Source organism: Parathielavia appendiculata (assembly GCF_033297405.1).
Source record: "Parathielavia appendiculata strain CBS 731.68 unplaced genomic scaffold N657scaffold_8, whole genome shotgun sequence".
In the NCBI taxonomy this organism is placed as follows: domain Eukaryota; kingdom Fungi; phylum Ascomycota; class Sordariomycetes; order Sordariales; family Chaetomiaceae; genus Parathielavia; species Parathielavia appendiculata.
This window is the reverse complement of record NW_026944227.1, coordinates 393697-415337: the sequence shown is the minus strand read 5'-3', so window position 1 is coordinate 415337 and position 21641 is coordinate 393697. Positions and strand designations below refer to the sequence as shown.

At 57.7% G+C, this 21641-nt stretch overlaps 5 protein-coding genes across 5 annotated transcripts; 4 read left to right on the top strand and 1 right to left on the bottom strand.

Moving 5' to 3' along the window:
* Positions 1 to 1874, top strand: N657DRAFT_634691 (UDP-galactopyranose mutase-like protein; the record flags this gene model as incomplete). Its single annotated transcript, XM_062791293.1, has 6 exons — positions 1 to 11; positions 79 to 148; positions 207 to 287; positions 349 to 699; positions 753 to 1178; positions 1236 to 1874. The coding sequence occupies 6 exons, from the start codon at positions 1 to 3 to the stop codon at positions 1872 to 1874; spliced, it is 1578 nt and encodes a 525-aa protein (XP_062646429.1).
* Positions 1875 to 3259: 1385 nt separating this feature from the next.
* N657DRAFT_620631 (uncharacterized protein) lies at positions 3260 to 14989 on the top strand (the record flags this gene model as incomplete). Its single annotated transcript, XM_062790596.1, has 2 exons — positions 3260 to 10909; positions 14849 to 14989. The coding sequence occupies exons 1-2, from the start codon at positions 3641 to 3643 to the stop codon at positions 14987 to 14989; spliced, it is 7410 nt and encodes a 2469-aa protein (XP_062646428.1). The 5' UTR covers positions 3260 to 3640.
* A 3852-nt stretch (positions 14990 to 18841) lies between these two features.
* Positions 18842 to 19876, top strand: N657DRAFT_646373 (RNA-binding domain-containing protein). The gene is made up of 3 exons (XM_062793112.1): positions 18842 to 18883; positions 18946 to 19385; positions 19449 to 19876. The coding sequence occupies exons 2-3, from the start codon at positions 19059 to 19061 to the stop codon at positions 19578 to 19580; spliced, it is 459 nt and encodes a 152-aa protein (XP_062646427.1). The 5' UTR covers positions 18842 to 18883; positions 18946 to 19058; the 3' UTR covers positions 19581 to 19876.
* N657DRAFT_691156 (uncharacterized protein) lies at positions 19579 to 20445 on the bottom strand. The gene is made up of 4 exons (XM_062797088.1): positions 20352 to 20445; positions 20278 to 20293; positions 20106 to 20168; positions 19579 to 20043 (listed from the first exon to the last, which is right to left on the bottom strand). Exons 1-4 carry the CDS (start codon positions 20412 to 20414, stop codon positions 19904 to 19906), a joined length of 282 nt encoding a protein of 93 aa, XP_062646426.1. The 5' UTR covers positions 20415 to 20445; the 3' UTR covers positions 19579 to 19903.
* Positions 20446 to 20830: 385 nt separating this feature from the next.
* Positions 20831 to 21560, top strand: N657DRAFT_656779 (cytochrome c oxidase, subunit VIb; the record flags this gene model as incomplete). Its single annotated transcript, XM_062794737.1, has 4 exons — positions 20831 to 20876; positions 21168 to 21280; positions 21398 to 21461; positions 21526 to 21560. 4 exons carry the CDS (start codon positions 20831 to 20833, stop codon positions 21558 to 21560), a joined length of 258 nt encoding a protein of 85 aa, XP_062646425.1.
* Between the last annotated feature and the right edge of the window lie 81 nt (positions 21561 to 21641).

Here is a 21641-nt window from a genome sequence, read left to right as displayed (position 1 = left end):
ATGGCGGATATGTAGGTTTTGGGACAAAAGATGCCACATCATCAATTTAGATCAGGTCCGCTGACTTCAGCCCCAAAGCAACGTCGATGTCCTTGTCATTGGAGCCGGCCCGACAGGCTTGGGTGCTGCCAAGCGTCTCAACCATATCGTAGGCTCATGACCTTTTCTCCCGCCGCCACCCCTTGTTTTGCTGACCAAAGTGCTAGAATGGTCCTTCGTGGCTGATTGTCGACGCAAACGAGAAGGCTGGTGGTCTTGCTTCCACCGACGTTACTCCTGAGGGCTTCGTAAGTGGCAGGCGATTGACATCACGCTACGAAGCCCCCCGCTAACGGGCACCCGTTCCAGCTCTACGATGTCGGCGGCCACGTTATTTTCTCGCACTACAAGTACTTTGACGATTGCCTCGATGAGGCTCTTCCTAAGGAGGATGACTGGTATACTCACCAGCGCATTTCTTACGTCCGGTACAAGGGCCTCTGGGTTCCCTACCCATTCCAAAACAACATCTCGATGCTGCCCAAGGAAGACCAGGTGAAGTGCATCGATGGGCTCATCGACGCTGCCATGGCCTCTCGTGTTGCCACAACGAAGCCCAAGGACTTTGACGAGTGGATTCTGCGGACGTGCGGCGAGGGTGTCGCGGATATCTTCATGCGGCCCTACAACTACAAGGTGTGGGCGGTGCCTACTACCAAGGTATGCGCTTGCTGTGCTTGGCTCTGCCGGCCCAATGCTTACCACATGTCCAGATGCAATGCCAGTGGCTTGGTGAGCGTGTTGCCGCTCCCGACGTCAAGCTGGTTACCAAGAACGTTATCCTCAATAAAGTTGCCGGCAACTGGGGCCCCAATGCCACCTTCAGGTTCCCCGCGAGGGACGGAACTGGCGGCATCTGGGTTGCTGTGTCAGATACGCTCCCGAAGGAAAAGAAGCGGTACGGGCAAAAGGGTGAGGTTACCAAGGTTGACGCTCAGAAGAAGATTGTCACGTTGAAGGACGGCACCACGATTGGCTACGGCAAGCTCATCAACACAATGGCTGTGGACCATCTTGTGGAGAAGATGGGCAACCAGGAGCTGATCAAACTTTCCAAGGGCCTCTTCTACTCATCGACCCACGTTATTGGCGTTGGTATCCGTGGCGAGCGCCCGGAGCGAATTGGTGACAAATGCTGGGTAAGGATCAGGTCGCACGGCTCCTGCTGCCGAACGCAACGCTAACCCTTGGAACAGCTCTACTTCCCCGAGGGCAACTGCCCGTTCTACCGCGCCACCATCTTTTCCAACTACTCCCCGTACAACCAGCCACAAGCTGATGTCAAGCTGCCGACGCTGTACCATGCGGATGGAAGCAAGCCCAAGAGCAGCGAGGCAAAGGAGGGTCCTTACTGGTCGATCATGCTCGAGGTGTCACAGTCCAGCATGAAACTAGTCGACGAGGCGAATATCCTAAAGGACTGCATCCAGGGTCTCATCAACACCGAGATGATCAAGCCCGAGGACGAGATCGTCTCGACTTATCACCGCAAATTCGACCATGGCTACCCGACGCCGTCGCTCGAGAGAGAGGGCGTGCTCAAGGAGCTCCTCCCCAAGCTCCAGGACATGGACATCTGGTCGCGCGGTCGGTTCGGCAGCTGGCGGTACGAGGTCGGAAACCAGGACCACTCGTTCATGCTCGGCGTGGAGGCGGTCGACAACATTGTTTGCGGCGCCGTCGAGCTGACACTCAACTATCCCGATTTTGTCAACACGCGCCAGAACACGGAGCGCCGGCTTGCGCAGAGCTTCTACAATACGGGGTCGGGGTCAGGGTCAGCTAACGGCGTTCCTACAGACGTCTTCCCTGCCAGACCCGCGTCAGGAGCATAAGGGACGAGGGAAGCGAATCGCGGAAGCCGGCCAGGCACGAAAGGGCTCTGACGTCGTGTGCGACCGAGATGATGGAAGCAGTATTTTTCGCGTGCATGGCAGGTTGGAACTGGCCGCGGGTATTGTTCGTGAGGCGCACGGTACTTTCTCTTCAAAACCTGACGTCCGGCTGTTTGGCCGTGGTATTGGTTTGGGAGACTAGATACTAGATAGACTTTCTGCCAGCGGTTCGGCATAGAAGCCGATAAAGGGGCATAGAATACCGGTAATACAAAATTTGATGGGGATTCTTTCTTCTATATCTGTTATTACCTCCCGTCGGTTTACTCTCACTAAAATGCTTGGCATTTCGTATGGGATGTGGCTGGCGAGAATGGCTTGTCCGGTCGTTTCACTTCAGTTCTTCAAATCAAGTCGGCGGACAGGGCTGTAACAGAAGCACTTCCACTTGACTGGCTGCAGCTGTTCAGTGACGTCAACGGTGCTTTAGCGTCACCGGGGAAAAAGTGACGAGGCTCAAATGGCCCCGAACTCTTCGCAGCTGGACATATTCGATTGAGGTTTTATATACGATGACCCGACAGTGCCGACACAAATACACTAGGTGCGCGAGTTGGTCTTGTCAGTCTTCTTCAGCGCCGACAACGTATATCTTGGCGCCGACCTGTCGAGGTTACTAAAGGGAGCTGTTGCTCCTAAAAAAGGAGGGCTGCGGCAGGATCAAACCGGTCAAGGTGGAATGATGGGAAAACTTGGAAACGACTGACAACCGTCAAAGCCCGCTTTCCATCCCTTTCCGTAGTGTAATTGCGCTTCCCTTTTCGCACACCACGCCATTTTGCGGATACTGCTGGCCGCCAAGTCGTCGCTGCTTTGCATTGATCCCAGCAGGTTACCATTCCCAACCAAGACGAAACGTGTAGAGAATGGCCGTGAATATGTTTAGAGGATGACGCTTCTTTCCTGCCTGTGCAAATCGCTTGTCCGAGTTGCAGTGTGTCTTCATGCTCTGTATGAACGGATCCGCATGGGATCTTGCATTTCCCGGGGTTCCGGGGACCCGCACCTGGTGACTGTCCCCCTCTACATGATTGCTTTTGTCATTGCCGCCTCCGAGTCCATCACTCACTGCTGCTCGGCGGTTTCGGCAACCCTCCCTCAACCTCTCATCTGCCGCCACAGGCCCCATCGCATCCAATTCGGCCCCACGGTCTGCACGACCCTAACCAGCACAGTGACCACACCACTTCTGAGTTTCTGTTTGGATGGGGCCCTGAGCTGAGAGCTCGGTCGTCGGTTACTGTTTAGGTACTCCGTACCGCCTCCCCGAAACAAGGTCGGCCTCGCCACGGCACGCATTACAACTCGCAGGGTCCTGAGATTATGGTCCTTCGCATCACAACCATCACAACCATCACCACCGCAAAGCAACGCTAGTACCGCGCCGACAAGCCCCCTTTTCTTTTCTGTAAAAACTCACGAGACACATTTTGACCGCCTTCGAGAATATCCGTGATCACGGCCGCTTGCGAAATCAGAGAACCCTCTGGCGGGTCCCGCTCTGGAGTGCAGCTATTTGCCCTCTGCCCACGGCCCCCGCTTGCCGATTCTCCGTTTTGCTCCCACCCATTGCGGGCAGTGGTCAGGAGCAGCAGTAGCATCAACTACAGCAGCATAACATGACCGTTTCACCTCACTTGATTTCTGTCCGGCCAGCCTACCACACTTGAGTCCTGCGGATACCGCCCGAGGTATTGCTCGCGATCATGGACTCGGCTGCCGCCGCCGCCACCGCCGGGCCTGCTAGCCGGCCTCACGACGACCAGCTGCTCGAGTCGCCCGCCCGCATCCTCGAACGACTGCACCAGATCGCCGGCTACACCTGGGACGACTCACGGCGCCCCTACCACTCGACCTACGACAACTGGCACGTCTTCGGAACGAGGTTTGTCTCGCCCCATTCGACCCGTCCACCCGCCGCAAGTGCGGGCATCGCTTCGCCCACTCCCCATCACCGTGGGAGCCCCCCTCCGGCCAGCTGCGCATCCTCTGCAGATCACTGCTCGAATGTATCATCAGGATCAGAGCCGCTCTCCGACCGCTCGGCCGGTTCCCTTCCGCCGACCACCTCCACCGCCATGACGGGTACTACGTTCATCGAACAGCGCGTGGTCGCCAAGGTATCGTATCACGTTTTGCGCGAGGAGAGGGCCTTCTACATATCAAAAAGCTTGGTCTCTAGTGTCGACCCCAAAGGAGAGCGTATCGTCAAGCCGCTGGATGTCGTGCGGTTGCCGCCAGCGCCCGGCGACCGAGGCCCCCTGATTGTGGCCATCTACAAGGACCCGGGCCCGAATAGTCTGTTTAGGCTCCTCGACTTTGGGCCCGCATTTTACTTTGCAAAAAAGGAACACGACCGGTGGGAGGCCTGCCACAATGACCACCCAACCTTGGAACCGCCGATCAGCCTGCAAAATTTCCTCGACTTCGCCATTGGCGCAGCCCAGTGCTTGGAGATCGTCCATCACGGACAGGGCATTGTGCACGGTGAAATCCGAGGCGACGCCTTCCATTACAACATTGAGACGAACCAAGTCAAGCTGGTTTCGTTCGGATCGGGACTCCGATCTTTTGAACACGGGCTGACGAGTACCGGCTGGTCAGCTCTCTCCAAAGCACTGGGTGCCAAACACAAGCTGCAGTTCATCAGCCCCGAGCAGACGGGACGAATGCCTGCCGAGCCAGACACCCGCACCGATATCTACTCGCTTGGCATCCTGTTCTGGATCCTTTTGACGCAACAACCCGTGTTCCCGGGAGAAACGCCGCTGGACGTCGTTCAGGCTGTGCTTGGCCGGAGGATATCCAACGTTACCGCGATACGCATGGATGTTCCCGAGGTCATTGGAAGGATCATTCAAAAATGCACAGCAAAAAATGTCAACGATAGGTATTATTCGGCCGGTGGTTTGCGCTACGATTTGGTTGCCGTCCAAAAAATGCTTGGCGCCGGCGATTCGGCAGCCCTGCGAGACTGGCCGATAGGTACCAGAGACGTCTCGTCCTCATTCAGGTTGACAACGGAGTTGGTAGGCCGAGACGCAGAGCGGAATGAGCTCATCAAGCTCATCGAAAAGGCCGCAAGAAGTCATTGTGTGACTCAAACCAGCGCCATGCACCGGCATTCCGATGGATCCAGCTTCGGTACTGACGCCAACGATGTCGGAGACACCTCTAGCGACGGCGGGTATTCGGCGGGCGGTGTGAACCGTCAGAACGGCTCAGTCCCAAAAGCAGATTCCCGAGAGAAGACGGAACTGCAACCCTCACCCCCAGCCACCGGAGCTGACTCGGCGAGAACTTCTGTCTCAACCAGTTCTTCCGGTGTCTCGGCTTTGTCGGGCGGCCCTCGCCCCCTCCGTCCATGGGACATGAACGCGATTTTTGATGGCGGCCACACCCCCGATCAAACGTCTGAGCCTTCACGACATGGCCCCACTGTGACAACAGATTCAACGTCTGCCAGCTTGTCTCGGCAGCTCGGCACAGCCAAGTTTAGGAGACAGGGTTATTGCGATATCGTCTTGGTCGAGGGAGCCGGCGGCCTCGGCAAGAGCTGCCTGGTCCAGTCCGTTCTCGGAGATGCCCGCCGAAGGGGCTATTGTGCGACTGCCAAGTTTGACCGGGCAAGGAGAACACCATTCGGGCCGCTATTAAAGCTTCTCTCCTCCCTCTTCCGCCAAGCGCAGGGTGAGAGGAACACGGAAACGCCGTTTCACCAATCCCTCAGACATTACGTCCGACCGATGTGGCCGATGCTGCACAAGGCTCTAGGCCTCCCAGACTTTCTCCTCCCGCCGCCGGCAGAAGCACAGCCCGTACGCTCCTCTTCCGGTTCCCAGGCGCCTAGCCCTGAACTCAAGAGACATGGCTCCTCCCCGGAGTTGTCGCCTAGCCGCTCCGCCCTGCGGGCGGCGTCATCCGGCAAGTCGTCGTCGCGGAATTCGCGGGACTTCCTCCGTGCCGGTGCTTCCACAAAGACTAACCGGCTGATGAACACCTTCCTCGACGTACTGAGGGTCTTCACTCAGCACAAGTTCATATGCTTTTGCCTGGATGATCTGCAATATGCCGACGATGAATCCCTGGAGCTCATCGCCCAGATCGTCGGCACCAGGCTAAAGCTGATGCTCATCATCACATACCGCCCAGAAGAGATGTCCTTCGAGACTGTGCGCGACATCTTGAGCCCGGCCAAATCTGACGACTCTTCTAGAACCGGTGGTCCCATCATGACCAGGATTACGCTGATGCCGCTTGGGGAGGAAGACATTGTCCGCTATGTCTCGGCTACCCTATCACTGCCCAAGGAGAAGGTGCTGCCGCTGGCCCTGGTCATCCAGTCCAAGACGGCTGGGAATCCTTTTTATATGCGAGAAATGCTCAGCGCAGGTCACCGAAAGAAGTGCATATGGTACGACTACATCGCCGGCCATTGGACGTACGATCTGGACAAGCTTTTTGATCAGTTCAAGGGAGAGGAGGATTACGATGTGCTTGACACAGGCTTCATCACACGCCGCCTGAGCGAGCTGCCGGCGGCTTCCAGGTCCATCCTTGCGTGGGCGGCCCTCCTGGGGCACACATTTTCGTTCGAGTTGATCTGCAAGCTGATGGACGCGCAACGGTTTGCCGACGATTGCCCGGAATTTCCGGGCGAGCCGTTGATCACCTCATCCTCGCAGGAGGATGTCGTGTCCGGTCTCGAGGCCGCCATCCAAGCCTTCATCATCGTCCCTAGCGACCGGGACGACCACTTCCGCTTCGCCCACGACCGCTACATCCAAGCCGCCTCGGCACTGAGAGAGTGCAATGCCCGGCAGATGCATTTTGTCATAGCCCAGGTTCTCCTCAAGCACTACTCGGATAATCCGGCGCTGAAAGACAATGCTGCTTCCCACATCTGCGAATCTGTCGACATAATCAGAAAGCGAGTCCGCGTTCGACGGTCCTTCCGCAAGGTGCTCTTTGAGCGCGCCCAAGAGGCCACCGAAAGCGGCGCACGTCCCACCGCGTCCAAGTACTACAGTAACGCTGTGGCACTACTACAGCCGAATCCCTGGGACGAGAATGCTGAAGATGTGTCGTATGATGAGACCCTCCAGCTGTATCTTCAAGCAGCCGAGTGCTACTTGTTTATGGGTCATCACAACGCCGCAAATCTGGTCCTGCAGACGATCTTTGACCACGCGAAGACAACTCTCGACAAGGCGCCCGCGTGGGTGCTACAGTCGAGGATCTTCGCGCACAGCGGCGACTCACAGCAGGCCCTGGACTCGCTAGAACAGTGTTTGAGAGCCCTCGACGTGGTTCTAGACGACAGCCCGACAATGGAGAAGTGCGATGAGCACTTTGCTCACTTGACCAAGAGGATTGAGACAATGGCGCGCGAGCATGTGCTGGAACCCCCCTCGGCGACGGATCCGATGCTGTCATCGGTCGGGGCGGTGCTGGCCGAGACAGCAAGCGCCGGATGGTGGGCCGACTGCGCAATCTTCTATCAGCTGACCCTCCTCATGGTGGAGACACACTTCACCCGAGGCGCGTACCCGCAGTCGGGCATGGCCTTCCTGTACATGTCCATCATCGCCCTGTCGCGGTTCAATAACGGCAAGCTCGCGACCCAGTTGGCGAGCGTCTGCCTCGAGCTGTTGGATAAGTGCCGCGATACCTTCTACGTCGCTCGAGCTTACATGATCTATGCCAACTTCATCGGTCACGTTCAAGATCCCATAAGCGTTTCGGTGGGCCAGCTCGAGGGAATGGTGGATTACGCTGCCGCCGCAGGAGACAGGATATCGACCATCCTCAGCTTTGGGCTCGCGGCGCAGCTCAAGTTCTTTGCCAGCGACAATTGCGCCGATCTGGAGGCCTTTTGCCAGTATGGCTGTGAAGAGATACCGAGCTGGCATCTCGACACGCGAGGTGGCACGATCCTCATTGCTCTCAGACAAGTTTGCCGCGCACTCCAAGGCAAGACGCGCGTATCGGATGCCATGGGGGTCATGAGCGACGAACACCATGACACTGTCACCTACAAGAATTGGCTCACGACCAACACCAACAACGGCGGCCGGTCGCTGCTGATCTACGAGACGATGGAGATCGTGCCCTTGTTCCTGTACGGGCACTACGAGCGGGCAATTGAGATCGGCAAGGTTTGTTGGGAACGCGCCGATCTCCTGTGGTCAGCGCGCAACACGAGGCTAGCCATGTTCTTCTACGGCTTGGCTTTAACTGGTGCTGTCCTGCGCCGCCAAGGGGACCCTCGCTCACCGGATATGCTCAAGAGCCATGTGGAGGAAGCGGTTCGGGAGGTTGAGGCGGTCAACAGGAAGATTAAGGACTGGCAGGTTGTCGGTAGCGTCAATTACTTTGCGTGGTCGAAGCTGCTCGATGCTTCAATCTCGGAGATGCTCGGCAATCATGGCACGGCCATCCAGCAGTACGAGGAGGCTCTGGACCATGCCTCGGAACACAGCTTTACCTTTGAGGAGGCGCTCGGAAACTACCTGATGGCCAATATCTTCATCAGGAACGCGGCGAGACGGTCTGCGCGTTCCGCCCTGCGCGATGCCATCGCCCTGTATCGCCAGTTCGGCGCGACGGGCGTTGCGGACCGGATTGAGAGCGACCACAGCATCTTGCTCCAGCGGGCCATGCGGAATCCTCGCACTCTTGACCAGGGAGTCCAGACCGACTTCGCCGGCGATGCCGCGGCCGCTCAGTATCGAACTGGTGAGAGCGACGGCCCTGACGAATCCCAGCAAGCTTCCCAGGCCGCCGTGGCTGCCCTGAGGGGAGAGCGCATGACGGCTTGGCGGGGCTCGATGCAACCAGAAGCCGGGGTCGGGTTGCCTGCGCTCGATATGATCGACTTGCATGCAATCCTGGTGTCGTCACAGGTCATTTCTTCGGTGCTGAGAATTGACGAGCTCTTGAAGACAATGTGCGACGTGATCCTCCAGACCTGTAGCGGTTCGGCCACGCTAGCTGCCATCGTCGTTCAGGACGAAGGTAGTTCAGACTGGTGCGTTGCTGCTAGCGGTGATCCCGAGAAGGGTGCTGAAGCACATATGCCGGGCATCCCGCTGAGCGTGACGGATCTTGTGGCGGAGAACGTTGTGCTCTACTGCACCCGCTTCCGCGAGGTCATCTTCCTCCAGGACCTACTCAGCGATGAACGGTTCGGCAATGTCAGCGAGATTTGGCTGCGGAGAAACCCAGGCAGCAAGGCCATTATTGCCATCCCTATCTGCCACGGAATGAAGCCGCTGTTGGGCGTCCTCTACCTCGAAGGCGCGCCCGGGTCCTTCACGGATCGCAACGTCAGCGTCCTGCAGCTTTTGGTCAACCAGATTGGCATCAGCTTCTCCAACGCGCTCGCCATGAAGGCGGTTGAGAAGGTGTCGGCTGAGAACATTTCAATGGTGGAGCTCCAGAAACGAGCGCTGGCCAAGGCGATAGAGGCCGAGACCAAGGCAAAGAACGCCGAGGCGGAGGCGATTCGCAACGTCAAGCTTGCCGAGGACGCGACCAAGGCCAAGTCGATATTCCTCGCTAATGTGTCGCACGAGCTGCGGACACCGCTGAATGGCGTGATTGGCAATTCCGAGCTGCTGCGAGACAGCAACCTCAACAAGGAGCAGCTCGAGATGGCCGACTCGATCCGAGTTTCCGCGGACTTGCTTCTGGCCGTCATCAACGACATTCTGGACTTTTCCCGGATGGAGGCTGACAAGATGAAGCTCTACATCATTGCCTTCAACCCCCAGGAGATGGTGCGCGAGGTTGTCAGGGCTGTCTCATATAGCAACAGGGAGAAGGCGTCCAAGAAGAACGTCAAGATCATCCAGGACATCAAGTTGCCTCCCATGCTCATCTACGGCGATCCCATTCGTCTGCACCAGGTCCTTGGCAATCTTATCGGGAACAGCCTTAAGTTCACTGAGGACGGGTCAATTACCATTGGCGCCCAGATCGACTCCGAGACCGAAGACAATGCGACGCTGACGTTCTGGGTCAAGGATACGGGAATCGGCATCTCGCCGCAGCAGCTCGAGAACCTCTTTCAGCCGTTCAGCCAAGCGGACGCGAGCACAGCGCGGAAATACGGCGGCAGTGGGCTGGGGTTGAGCATCTGCAAGTCCCTGATCGAGACCATGATGAAGGGCAAGATCCGCCTCGAAAGCAAAGAGGGCGTCGGCACAACCGCCTGGTTCACCGTCACGTTCGAGAAGGCCAGGCCTGAAGTAGTCGCCGGTGACGAGCAGATCGTGCCGCGCGGAGTCCTCCCAGAACCTGGCCGCTCCTACCCCGGCAGGCAACCCCTCCCAACCGTTGAGGAGCTCCCCTCCCCCTCTCACGCCCCGACCGCGGCCCCTCATGCGCCCGCTTCGACGACCCCGGACCTCTCCAAGATCCCCAAAGACCAACTCCGGATCTGCATCGCCGAGGACAACACGATCAACGCGCGGATCGCGGTGCAATACATGCACCGGCTGGGGTATCCGAACGTGGACACGTATGACAACGGGCTGAAGGCGGTTGAGGGCCTGCGCGAGAAGGCGAGGCGGGGCACGCCGTACCACATCATCCTCATGGACGTGCAGATGCCGGTGCTGGACGGGTACGAGGCGACCAAGCTGTTGCGGCACGACGAGCTCGAGTCGGTCAGGAAGGTGCTGGTGATTGCCATGACGGCGTCGGCAATCCAGGGGGACAGGGAAAAGTGTCTAGCGGCGGGCATGGATGATTACCTGGCCAAGCCCGTGCGGAGCGAGGTGTTGAAGAAGAAGTTGGATGCGTATTTGTCTGGCGCGGCCGGTGCCCAATCGGCTGTCATAGGAAGTGGGAGTGGTGGTGACAGTGGAGTGAATGGTTTCTCGGCTCAGGGGGAGCAGGGCCAGGCTCAAGAAGCTCTCGCTGAGGCACCTGCTCTGGCTGAGGCTTCGGCTGAGGGCCAGGGTCAGGAGGTGCGTGCTCAGACGCAGCAGACTCCGGTTCCAACACAGACGCAGACAGAGTCATGAACTTCTATTGCAGGTTGCCATGGGATGGCATGAATTTGAAATGGACAGGGGCTTGGAATTGCATTTGGCTGGTTCTCTTGTACCACGTCCGGTTTGGAGGTGAAATGGGTAGTTGAGCTTTTTTAACATAACATACCTTTTGGGCTTGGGCGGGCGGCGGCGGGTTGGATCTTTTTAAATGCATTAACCGGATGGACCATCTTTGGGGCATGAGACAGAGAGAAAGAAAGAAAGGGGGCTGGGAAAGGCGCCGTTACATGTTTTCTCTGCGGGCTTGTTGTTTTCTCCTCCCCTGGGAGCTTTTCAGACTCTCTCACATATATACCACCTATACGGTTCTGCGTAGATACCTCTTTATGCATGGGCTAGCTTTGGGAGGGGCCGGGAGGCGGGCTATACCACGGGTTTTCTCTGTTCACTTTGCCTGTTGCTCTTCTGGGTCTTCTCTGGGTTGTGCTGAGTAGTGAATGTGAGTAGCTACTATCATCTTATACCGTGTGGGTATTGTGGCATGGAATGGGGGGTGCATGGGTGGTGGGCATGGTTGGGACATTGGGGGGAGGAAAATATAAAGGAAACATAGCATTCGCCCGACCTAGCCGGTGTGGCTGGTTTGCCTGTTCTTTGCCCTGGGCACTTTTGGACGTTGTCGAAAATTGTAGTTGCCGCTTAGATCTGCAGGAGTGGGATTGATCGTCAGGATGGTACATGAGGAGAAAGCGAGTTCAAGCTCCCCTCTGGGTTATCTGATCTGATGGTCGGCATGGTGCTTTTCTGGCTCCTCGTTCCCGGTACATCTATGGATGGATAGTCCTGGCGAAATGTTCTCAAGGTTGACTGTCCTGGTTGGAGTTGCCCAGCTACCTTAGGTAGTTTGTCTGTCTGGTCGACATTGCAGAAACATCTTTCTACTGCCGGTTTCTCGCCGCAGGGATGTTTGATGACGCAGATAATTCAGCACACGGTTGTTGAGAGGGCAAATGCTTGCTATTGCGGGTTGCAGAGTCGTTGGGCATTTGCATGCATGAGTCTCTCGTAGGGGACTAGCCACGGGAAGAAGGTAAGGCCAGCCTAAGCACGTTGAAAATGCACTAGGGATAATAGGGAGTGTCAGGTATTATTATCCTAGGGCTGCCCACAGACGGTTGGTTTGTTTGCTAGTCTCGAGAGCATCTGGCGCAAACCACGAGACATTTTGACCAGGTAGCGTGCCGTCTGGCTCAAGATGATGCGCACTCCTCGTTGATCGATATCTCTAACCTGTTGTCTTGCAACGTGTGTGCCGCTGTGTGATCAGTGCTTGTCGCTGTATTGGTACCAAGAGCGCTTGAAACGACTACTTGGGCTTATACATGGCATCCAGCTGCGGACTGGGGATATCAGAGTGTATGTTGCAGGCTCACGATTTGATAATCAAGAAGTCTGGCGAAGACTTATCAAGACTCAAGCTTAGTGGCTTGACCTGGAAAGCGCAAAGGTTGTGGGGATAGAACCGACGCTCGAAGAGGAGGGATTATACCTCCCGGGAGGATCAGTCCATCAATGATTCGGGACTCGTCTCCTCACGGAAGGATTCTTAAAGTGCTCCCTCCTGCACCAGGGCAACACGAAAATGACCGTTCACTGTTATCTGGCTGCAGTCGGGCACTTGCTTACAACAGTATTACATCCCGTTCCAACACAGAGAGGATTCGGATACGTTGAATGTAGGTAGATCAAACGCATAGTCACAACCTGGTAACACTAATGCAACCGCTCGCTCCTTTACCAGCATCCATCACCATTCTCCAGCCCAAGTAACCTAAACAAGACCCTAGATGACTACCCCCTCCACCAACTCGTCACCCCAAGCACAAACACACAAACCAGCACATCCCGCCTTACCGTCCCCAGCACCTCGCCATACCGCATCGCCAACTCCACCTTCCCCCTGACACTGGCCGGCAAGAACCCAGCCACCAACCCCAACAACCCACTACCCCCGCCGCCAAAGGCAGCCTCCAGCCTGCTCCGCCCTCGCTCGACAAAGAACCGACTCCCGAGCAGCAGCGCCTCGGCCGTGGCAAACGCCCAAAAGAAGTTCCGCGTCACCTCGCTTCCGTCACCACCACCACTATTAAGTAAAACAAGATTCTCCCTCTCCACGACACTCCCTGCTGCCGCGGCCGCCGCCCGGTCCCGCGACAGCTTGGTTCCCGTAAAGGGCGTGCACGCGGTAATGTACAGGCCCAACGCGAGGGCCACGAGGGTGTGTAGCAGGCGCCAGAGGGATGCGTAGCGGTTTGGGAGGGGTGCTGTTGTTGCTGTGTTGTTGTTGTTGTTGTTGTTCGCGCCGAAGGAGGAGGAAGCGGGGAAGGAGGGTATGCCGCCCGCTCCTGCTCCTGCTGCAAAGGGGTTTTGGCCGTTGCCGTTGCCGCCGCCGAGCATCTGCATCATCATGCGCAGCATCGGGTCGTCTTCCATGCCTGGCGGGACGGGCGGCATGCCGGGCATGCCTGGGGGGGGTGTAGCGGTGCCGAGCATCATTTGGCGAAGCTGGGCGTCGTCGATGTTGACATTGGACGGGGGGGCCACGCGTGGGGTGGTTTGGGGCTGGTAAAAGTGCTGCGAGATGTCGACCTCTTCGGGATCGGCGTGCTGGGGTTGGGCAGCTGCATCGCTTGTTGTTGTCGCGGAGGGTGCCGATGTTGGGGGAGGTGCGTCTGTTACGACTGGAACGGTTAGCTTGTCTGCTGGTGACGCTTGGATTCTGAATAGCCGTCTTAGACGGCTCACCTCGCTGAACTCCTCCACCGAGACCGGTGATTCTGTTCAACCTGTTCTCGGCGCCGGCCTTTATCTTTGCTTCGCGGCGGGCCTTGCGCAAGCGAACCTGCTCGGCGGCGCGAGCAGCAGCCGCTTGCTCCTCTGGCGTCAGCACTTCCGTCATATTTTGGTCTGTATGACACGCTGAATGACGAAGCACCCGCGGTTCAGTTCGGAGGAAATTGTGGTTCTGAAAGGCAGAACCGTCTGTGTGGGTGACGTCGAACTCTCATTGACCAAGCTGTTGCGCCAATGATGTGGACCCTTGCTGTGTTGTCGCATGGAGAACTCGCCTCTTATCGAGGCTATCAAAAATTAACTAGGGTTAGGGTTCCTCTGCTTCCACCTCAAGGCTAGACAAAGATCGAATACACGGCCGTCTTATGATGCTTCGGGCTTAACAAACACAAGCTCACGAACCTAACTCTACCATATCGCATTTTGTCTTCCGCATGCCTACAGTCTACCCCCAGCCATAACACAGGTCACACCACCCTCTACCTCAACCTCCCCAGCCTCCCCTCAATCCAGATTCAAGGCGTAGCCTTACTCATACTAATCAACCTCTTGAGCCCAACCTGTAGAAGTCACGTCAGCACAACTCAGAATCACCCCAGGAAAAAACGCGCGGAATGGAGGAACTTACCATCCACTGCCCACACTCGTCATTCTTCTCCCTCAAAACTTCCATCTGCATCCTCGACGCACTCTCATAATCCCTCCCCGCAATCGCCTCGGCAATCTTGCCCAGCATCTCCACCGTGTCTGGCCGGACAAGCTCGCCATTGTTGAGGTGGTCAAATAGCAGACTCAGCCTCTTCTGCGTGTCCTTGACCTGCGGTGCAAACGTCGCCGGCGCCTTGGCCGCCACCCGCTGCATGTCCTGGCTCAGCAGCTCCACCATGCGCTGCGCGTTTGGTGGGATGTTGGACCGGTCGCCGGGCGGCCGCCTGCCCGCTTGCTGCGGCTGTGGTGATGGCGCCGCAGCAGCTCGGGGCGGGTGTGGTGCGGCTGCCTGTGCCGCCGCCGTTGGCGGTGCTCGGGCCGCGGGAGGCGGGCCGCCTGCTGCCGGCGGAGGACCTGCCATTGGCGGCGCCCCAACCGGCGGGCGGGACGCCTGCGGCAGCGGGGCCGCGTACTGAGCAGAGAGAGGAGCCCCGGGTTGAGCAGCCGGAGCATACGGGTTCGACGGAGGCCGTGCGAGGGGCGTTGAGGTAGGGCCCTGGCCGTAACCTTGCGCCGGCGGCGCCGGCGTGTATCTGTTGGACGGCGGGGCACCGGCAGGAGGAGGGTTGTAAGGGGAGGCCGTCCGCATGGGCGGGGGCACCATCGGAGACGGCACTCCAGCTGAGGCCGTCGGCGGAGGCGCATACTGGCTGGTTGAGACGTTCGACACGGTCGAAGCCGGCCGGACTGGGTGCTGGCCTGCTGGCGGCGGCCCAACAGGTGGGGACGTCACGTTGCGCGGAGGCGCAGATCCTTTCGGGGGCGGCGGAGGGGGAGTGGGCGCGCTCCGCTGGTAAGGCCCGACTGGCGGAGGAATTTGGAAGCCTGCCTGGCCCGGGAACGGGGAAGTGATAGGTGCCACACTCGGCGTGTTCCTGCGGACTGGCGGCTTCGTGACCATGGGCACATCATTCCAGCTACCCGCGTCCTTCTTGATGTTGGGCGGAGGGCCACTGCTCTTCGGAGGAGGTGGCACCTGTGGCCCGGGCTGATTGAAGGTCTGCGGCGGCCCGTATCCTCCAACTGCTGGGGAAGGCGCGTATCCGCCCGCTGGTGAGTACGGCGACGTTCCGGACGGCGCATATTGGGACGTGACCGGAGGCGAGTATGGATTCGCCGCGGCACCAACAGGCTGGGCCGGAACGGGTGGTGCATATGGGTTCAGGGGATTGGGTCCGACCTGGGAAATAGCTGCCGGGGGCTGGTAGCCAACAGGCGCCGCGGTGCGGGAAGCCGAACGGGAAGTGGGAGCAGCCTGACGAGGGGCGGCTTGCGGCGCAGCCTTCTGCGTAGCCAGCCGGACGCGGTTCCTGGCCACTTCGGCAGCGGGAAAGCTATTCGGGAGCAGGTCCAGATATCTCTGTGCGACAGCCAATTGGCCGTGGGCGGCAACGATATCTGCGTACTCGGTGTACTTGTCGTACAGCGACGCGAGCTTCCACCCCTCAGTAAGGTCCTTCTCGTTGTCCACAAACTTAGTGACATGACGGAAGACGGTGACCTTCTCAATGAAGTGCTGCAGCGACCGGGCATGAACCGAGAAATTGGAATCGTTAGTCGCCTCCTTGAGCGCAACCTGCTCCGCTTCTTGGAGCTCGGCAATCCAAATATCCACCACCTTCTCAAGCTTGGACCCGACAAGGTAGCAGAACGAAGCATCCTTCCTCGAGCCCGACTCGTAGATGCGGTCGCCGAGGGCCTCGCAAAGATCAGGGAACTCAGAGGGCTCAGCAAATGTGCAGAGAGTGACCATGGTCTCCTTCCAGTTACCGAGGTCGGCGTTGTACACGACATCCCACAAGTTCTTGCTGGCAACTGAGTGGACGAGGCGCAGGTAGCTCGGGGTGCCCTTTTTCTGGGTAAGATAGGCCTTCTGAACCTTGTCGACTAGGTCCTTGCCGCCACAGTTGGCAAGGACGAAGGCGTCGGCGATTCTGTCCTCCTCCAGACAGATATTGACTGCCTTTTCAAAATTGCCGACGATAAGGGCTTTGGTGACCTGGTTATCGGCCGTGTTGCCTTCGCCGAGCAGCTGGAAAGGGTTGTCGGTCTTGGCGCCCTTGGTAGCGGCGAGGTCGGACAAAAAGTCGTCGCCCTCATCGACATCGCCCCACATGCTCGTCACACGCTTATGCTTCTTAGCCGCATCGTCGCCGTTGAGTTGTGGTGGGACCAGCCCAGTCTCCCTCTGCTCCTCTTTCTGTTCAGACGCCTCTGCCTCCTCGGTTACGCCAGACCCGTCCTCATCTTTGGCGAAGCCCAGATAGTCGACGATTTTGACACGACCATCCGACTCACTCAACGCCTTCAGAACCTCCCAGTCGGCCTTCTCCTCCTCCGTCTTGGCGTCTGCAACATGAAAGTCACAAATGGCGGCAATGTCCCCGCTCTTAAGTTCCTCCTCGAACTTCTCCGTGGCTGAACCAATGTCGGAATCGACCGAGAAGCTGGATATTTGAATCTTTGACGACCTGGGTTGGCCGGGCGAAGAGTCGTTTTTCTTGAATGTGATGAGTTTTCCGCCGTACCCGAAAGAAACACCAACCGGGCGCTCGAACCAGACGGGTGCCCTCGCCAGCGAGAATGATGCCCCCTGAAGCTGGGTGGGTGCTTTGGAGAAGAAATCATCGTCATCCGTGCTGGCTTGCGCGGCGGGGTTCGCAGAGGGGTTCGTGTTCTGCAAGGTCTGGATGGCGATCTTCCCGTCAAAGGAGGCGGTAGCCGTGAGGTTCGGGTTGCCAGGGTTGAAGCGCGTCAGGAAGGTCCAATTGGTGGCCTCGGGAAACTCGCCGTATCGCTCCCCAGTCTGTGGGTTCCATACCAGCGTTCGATTGTCCTTGCCGCAAGATATCAGCAGTCCGGGATCCTGCTGGCACCACGACAACGACAGGACGCCCTGGTCGTGGCCCTGCAGAGTCCTCTCGGGTGCCTGCGAATTTCTGAGGTTCCAGAGAAGGATGACTGGCGTGTTATCATCCGACGTGGCCGTCAGAAGGTTGGTGGAATTGGTGGGGTCCCAGGCAACCGCGCTGACGGGCTTGCGGTTATTGTTCAGCGTCAACGAGGCTTTCTTAGTCTTTAGATCCCACACCGTAACGAAGCCACCCGCGCTGCCTGTCGCCAGAATATTCGAGACTTTCCGGTTCCATGCCACACAATCGATGTCGTGAGCGGCGGCGGTGCCGAGGCGGAAGGCGGTCGAGGTGTCGTTGATGTCCCAGACGAAGAGCTCGCCCTTTGCACCTGCGGTGGCCAGTACTTGGGGCCGCAGTGGGTTGAACTGCAGAGCCTTGATCGGCCCCGTATGCTTGGTATCGCGCGACATGAGAGCGTCCTCTCCGGCAAGCAGCTTCGCGGCATCCCACAGCTGCAGCGAGCCGTCCTCCATCGCGCCAGCAACGACGCCCCGCGGGTGCTCGTCGCTGGGGCCTCCCCATGCTATGTCGTAGAATCTTTGACCTGTCAGATACTACACAAATCTCAGCAGTGCAATGGAACGAGCAAACCTGGACTCGGTGCTAATGCTAGCTACTGGCTGCAACTCCAGCCCTTCCTCTGAGGCGTCGAGGTTGAGGTCCCAAAGCTCGAGCTTGGTCTCGTCCGAGAAGTCAGCATCAACGGCGCCTGACCGGGTGCCAGTAACCAGAATCGGGCTTGGGCCGGAGGACCAAGCGAAGGCCGCCGTCCGCGGAATCTCTCTTAGCCGGACCATGGCGGCGAGTGCTGTGGACGGGATTGAGGCCGAGAAGGTGCCGATATTCAGTGGTCGCTGTGATTGCTATATTGTTGTACTGGGAAAAGGAAAATAATTTCAACCGCAAAGAAGTCCAAATTCTAATGCTCAGCCACCAGAGGCCCTACGGCAGAGAAGACGCTGAGATGCGAGGGAGAGAGGGTTGAAGGTGCGAATGGTTTTGGTCGATCAATCACGTTGGTGCGGGCCTGTTGCCAGATTGCCTCCCAGCTCGACTCCTGAGTCCTGGCATGCGCCAGCAGGGGATCGTTGAGAAGTTTGGCAGGTGTCCAGGCACCACGTAGAACCCTAACCCTGCAGCATCCCCCACCTCGACTCTGGATGGGAAGAAAAACAAGAATCGGTTGCTCTCGCTTTTGGTGGTATAGAAGCTGTTGGATTAGTCCTTCATAACTTACAAATTGTAGGTCCTGATAGTCTACCCTTCTTTGCGTACGATTCGACTTCTAAAATGACGTATTAGGGGGTTGTGGTTGTTGAAGTAATGGTGGGGTATCATCCCCAATTCCCATTCCACAGCTGAAGGTCAAAAGCTCTCTGCGCTGCTGCACGTTCACGTGATATCCATCTTCAACATTCCCCCGACAGGCCTTCAGAAGTGTACACCCCCGCCTTCACAGTGGCCGATATTCGTAGGTTGGAACGAGTGGTTACAAAGTAATAGGAAGACGGAGAGATAACCGCCCAGCAACAGGAACACAGAGCAACAAGACTCTCTTCTCACGTCGCCCCACACCTTTCTCACCCGGTGGACAACCCCCAAATCAAGCCAAGGAACACTGAAAAAGAAGAGGACCAGAGAAAAGAATGACAGACACAACCCGCTGGAAATCCACAATCTACGTCGGCGGCCTGGCTCCCGCCGTCACCATCACAACGCTGCAAGAGGCCTTCCTCCCTTTCGGCGAGATCGCTGACGTGTCGCTGCCCCGCAACGAGAACCCCAACACGGCGGCCGACGAGCCGCACCGCGGGTTCGCCTACGTCGAGTATGAGGACGCCGAGGACGCCAAGGAGGCCATCGACAACATGGACCAGGCCGAGCTCTTTGGGCGCGTCATCAAGGTGGCGGCGGCCAAGGCGCCCAAGAGCGCCGGGCAGGGGCTCGGCGGGAAGACAGCTGTTTGGGAGCAGGTACGGTTATTCTCATTTTCTTGTTTCTTGAGTAAAGTCATGCTAACTGTGGGTGAACTGTAGGAAGGTTGGTTAGCTGAGCATGCGGTTAACGAGGAAGATAGGTTGGCTGCGGTCCAGGCGCAGAACGCGAGGCCTGAAGACCCAATGCAGGGGCTAGAAGGGCTGGATGTTGCTGGGCCGAAGCCGGAATGAAGGGATTGTCTTCGGTTTGTTCAACGAAGAAAGACGTCTCGCGGGCAGGGCTCTTCCCGAGTCGAGTGCAAGGGTGGGAAAGGAAGTTGATGATACCAAAGAAATTGCATAGCTACGGCGTTAGGGCAGCTTCAGGCATCGTTCTGTTAATCAAGGAGATGGGCGTCTGTTCACACGCCTTTGGACAGGTACTGAGACACAAACTGGGGTAAACACGCCCTTACTCCTTCCGATCATTCCGACCCGCCATTCTTGTACAGTCCCTCGACCATCCAAGTCTAAAGAGCCCAATTCCACCACACCCAACACATGGCTACCCTTCCTTAGTGGTGCTCCTCTGCGTGGCCATGGGCAGCGGCATCCGCGGCACGGTTTTGCCTCTTAAGACGGATGTTCTTGTCGACGATCAGGTGGCGGGTGCACGAGTAAGCGGCAGCGGTGACGGCGAAAGCAACGACAACACCTGCATTTTTCCATGATTGTCAGGCCACAAAGAATAGCAGAGGGCGCATTTTGGCGGCTCACCGAGGGGAATCAGCTCGGGCGGAATCTGCTTGAGACGGCGGAGACGCTGCGAGACAGTGTGCGCTGTGAATCGACGGGGTTTCGTATCAGCCTCCATACCCCACAACTTCCGCCAGATTTGAAGTCATCAAGAGTTTGATCGGTGTCGCCGTCGCTCGTTGGCTTCACGTACCACTCTGCTCCTCCTTCTGCGCTGGGTCAGTCCTGATGCAGTACTTAAAACTGGCGCATCGAGCACTGGCTTACCGGAATCGGCCGCATCATGCGAGCCGTGGGGCGGAACATTCGCAGAGACCGCGTGGCAAACATCTCGTGTAAGATCTGAGCGGAGAGGTTCCTCTGAAGGAAACGGTTGTGGTTGCGCAACAGCCTGTTCGGGTGTTCTGGGAAAGCCTCGGGAAGTTCGAGATGATGATCTGGCGAGCGACGGCGAGAGGAGCTCGGTTCAAGTTCCTTGGAGCTGTTGCCCCCCACAAGCAGCGAGATTTGGCCAGTGAGATCAGTCCACCAGCCAAGCTCAGGCCACCAACCAATCATCCGCCGTCTTCAGATGGCCCACTTTGCGCATTCAATGCTGTGTGCTGCGAGCCGAAACTGCCTACCCGTCGACCCGACCTCAACTCTCCCGAGCTCTGACCATTCCCGACGACGACGCAATTGCATTCACTCCGGGCCAACCCACCGAAGCTGCCTCCTCTCTTCGCGAGCCTCAAGATCCGCCCAACATGTCCGACGACGAGCGCGTTACCAAGCCCTTCAAGTTCGTCACAGGTACGATTGCGAAGCTCCCCCAGCCCGCAAATTCCCTCGGCAGAAAACATGGCCTGATGCGGACTTGATGACGAAGAAACGTATCACTAACGCCTTCGGCAGCTGGTATGCACGCACCACGAATTTTACCTTGCACATGCCCGCCTTTGAAGTTGAATTGGTTTTCTGCGAGACGAATTGGGGAAGAAGAGGAGGAAGGGCAGAGGGCCGGATTTGAGGGGAGGGCAAGAGGAGAGACCATGGGCCGAGATGACGCATGGGACACGATCTGACGACATTTTCCATTCTTAGGTGTCGACGCCCGCTTCCCGAACACCAACCAGACCAAGCACTGCTGGCAGAACTACGTCGACTACCACAAGTGCATTCTCGCCAAGGGCGAGGACTTTGCCCCCTGCCGCCAGGTTAGCCCGCCCCCGTCCTAGCCAGCTGTTGACCTGGTAAAGGCTGTTGAAGCCCCTGCGAAGAGACAGGTGTCTTTCTTGAAATGCGGATGCTAAACACCGGGTTACTTTTGGCAGTTTTGGCTCGCCTACCGGTCCCTGTGCCCCAGCGGTTGGTATGAGCGGTGGGATGCACAGCGAGGTACGATGATCTCTCGATTCCTTTCAAGCACTGGAGGGAGCAAAGTGTACTGACAGGCCAACAGAGGCTGGCAACTTCCCGGTCAAGCTGGATCAGTAATGGAATGTTTGAGACGGAATAGTTGGCGTCGGGAATGCGCCCCGGACCCTGTTAACACTAGACTGGCGGCAGTAAGGGGAA

Bases quoted from the DNA above. Each gene is read 5' to 3' on its own strand.
- N657DRAFT_691156 (XM_062797088.1), bottom strand. From the start codon at position 20,414: ATGTTTGCCACGCGGTCTCTGCGAATGTTCCGCCCCACGGCTCGCATG. The intron at 20,044-20,105 runs GTGAGCCGCCAA...GGAAAAATGCAG, and splicing joins GCCCGAGCTGATTCCCCTCG to GTGTTGTCGTTGCTTTCGCC.
- N657DRAFT_646373 (XM_062793112.1), top strand. From the start codon at position 19,059: ATGACAGACACAACCCGCTGGAAATCCACAATCTACGTCGGCGGCCTG. The intron at 19,386-19,448 runs GTACGGTTATTC...GGTGAACTGTAG, and splicing joins AGACAGCTGTTTGGGAGCAG to GAAGGTTGGTTAGCTGAGCA.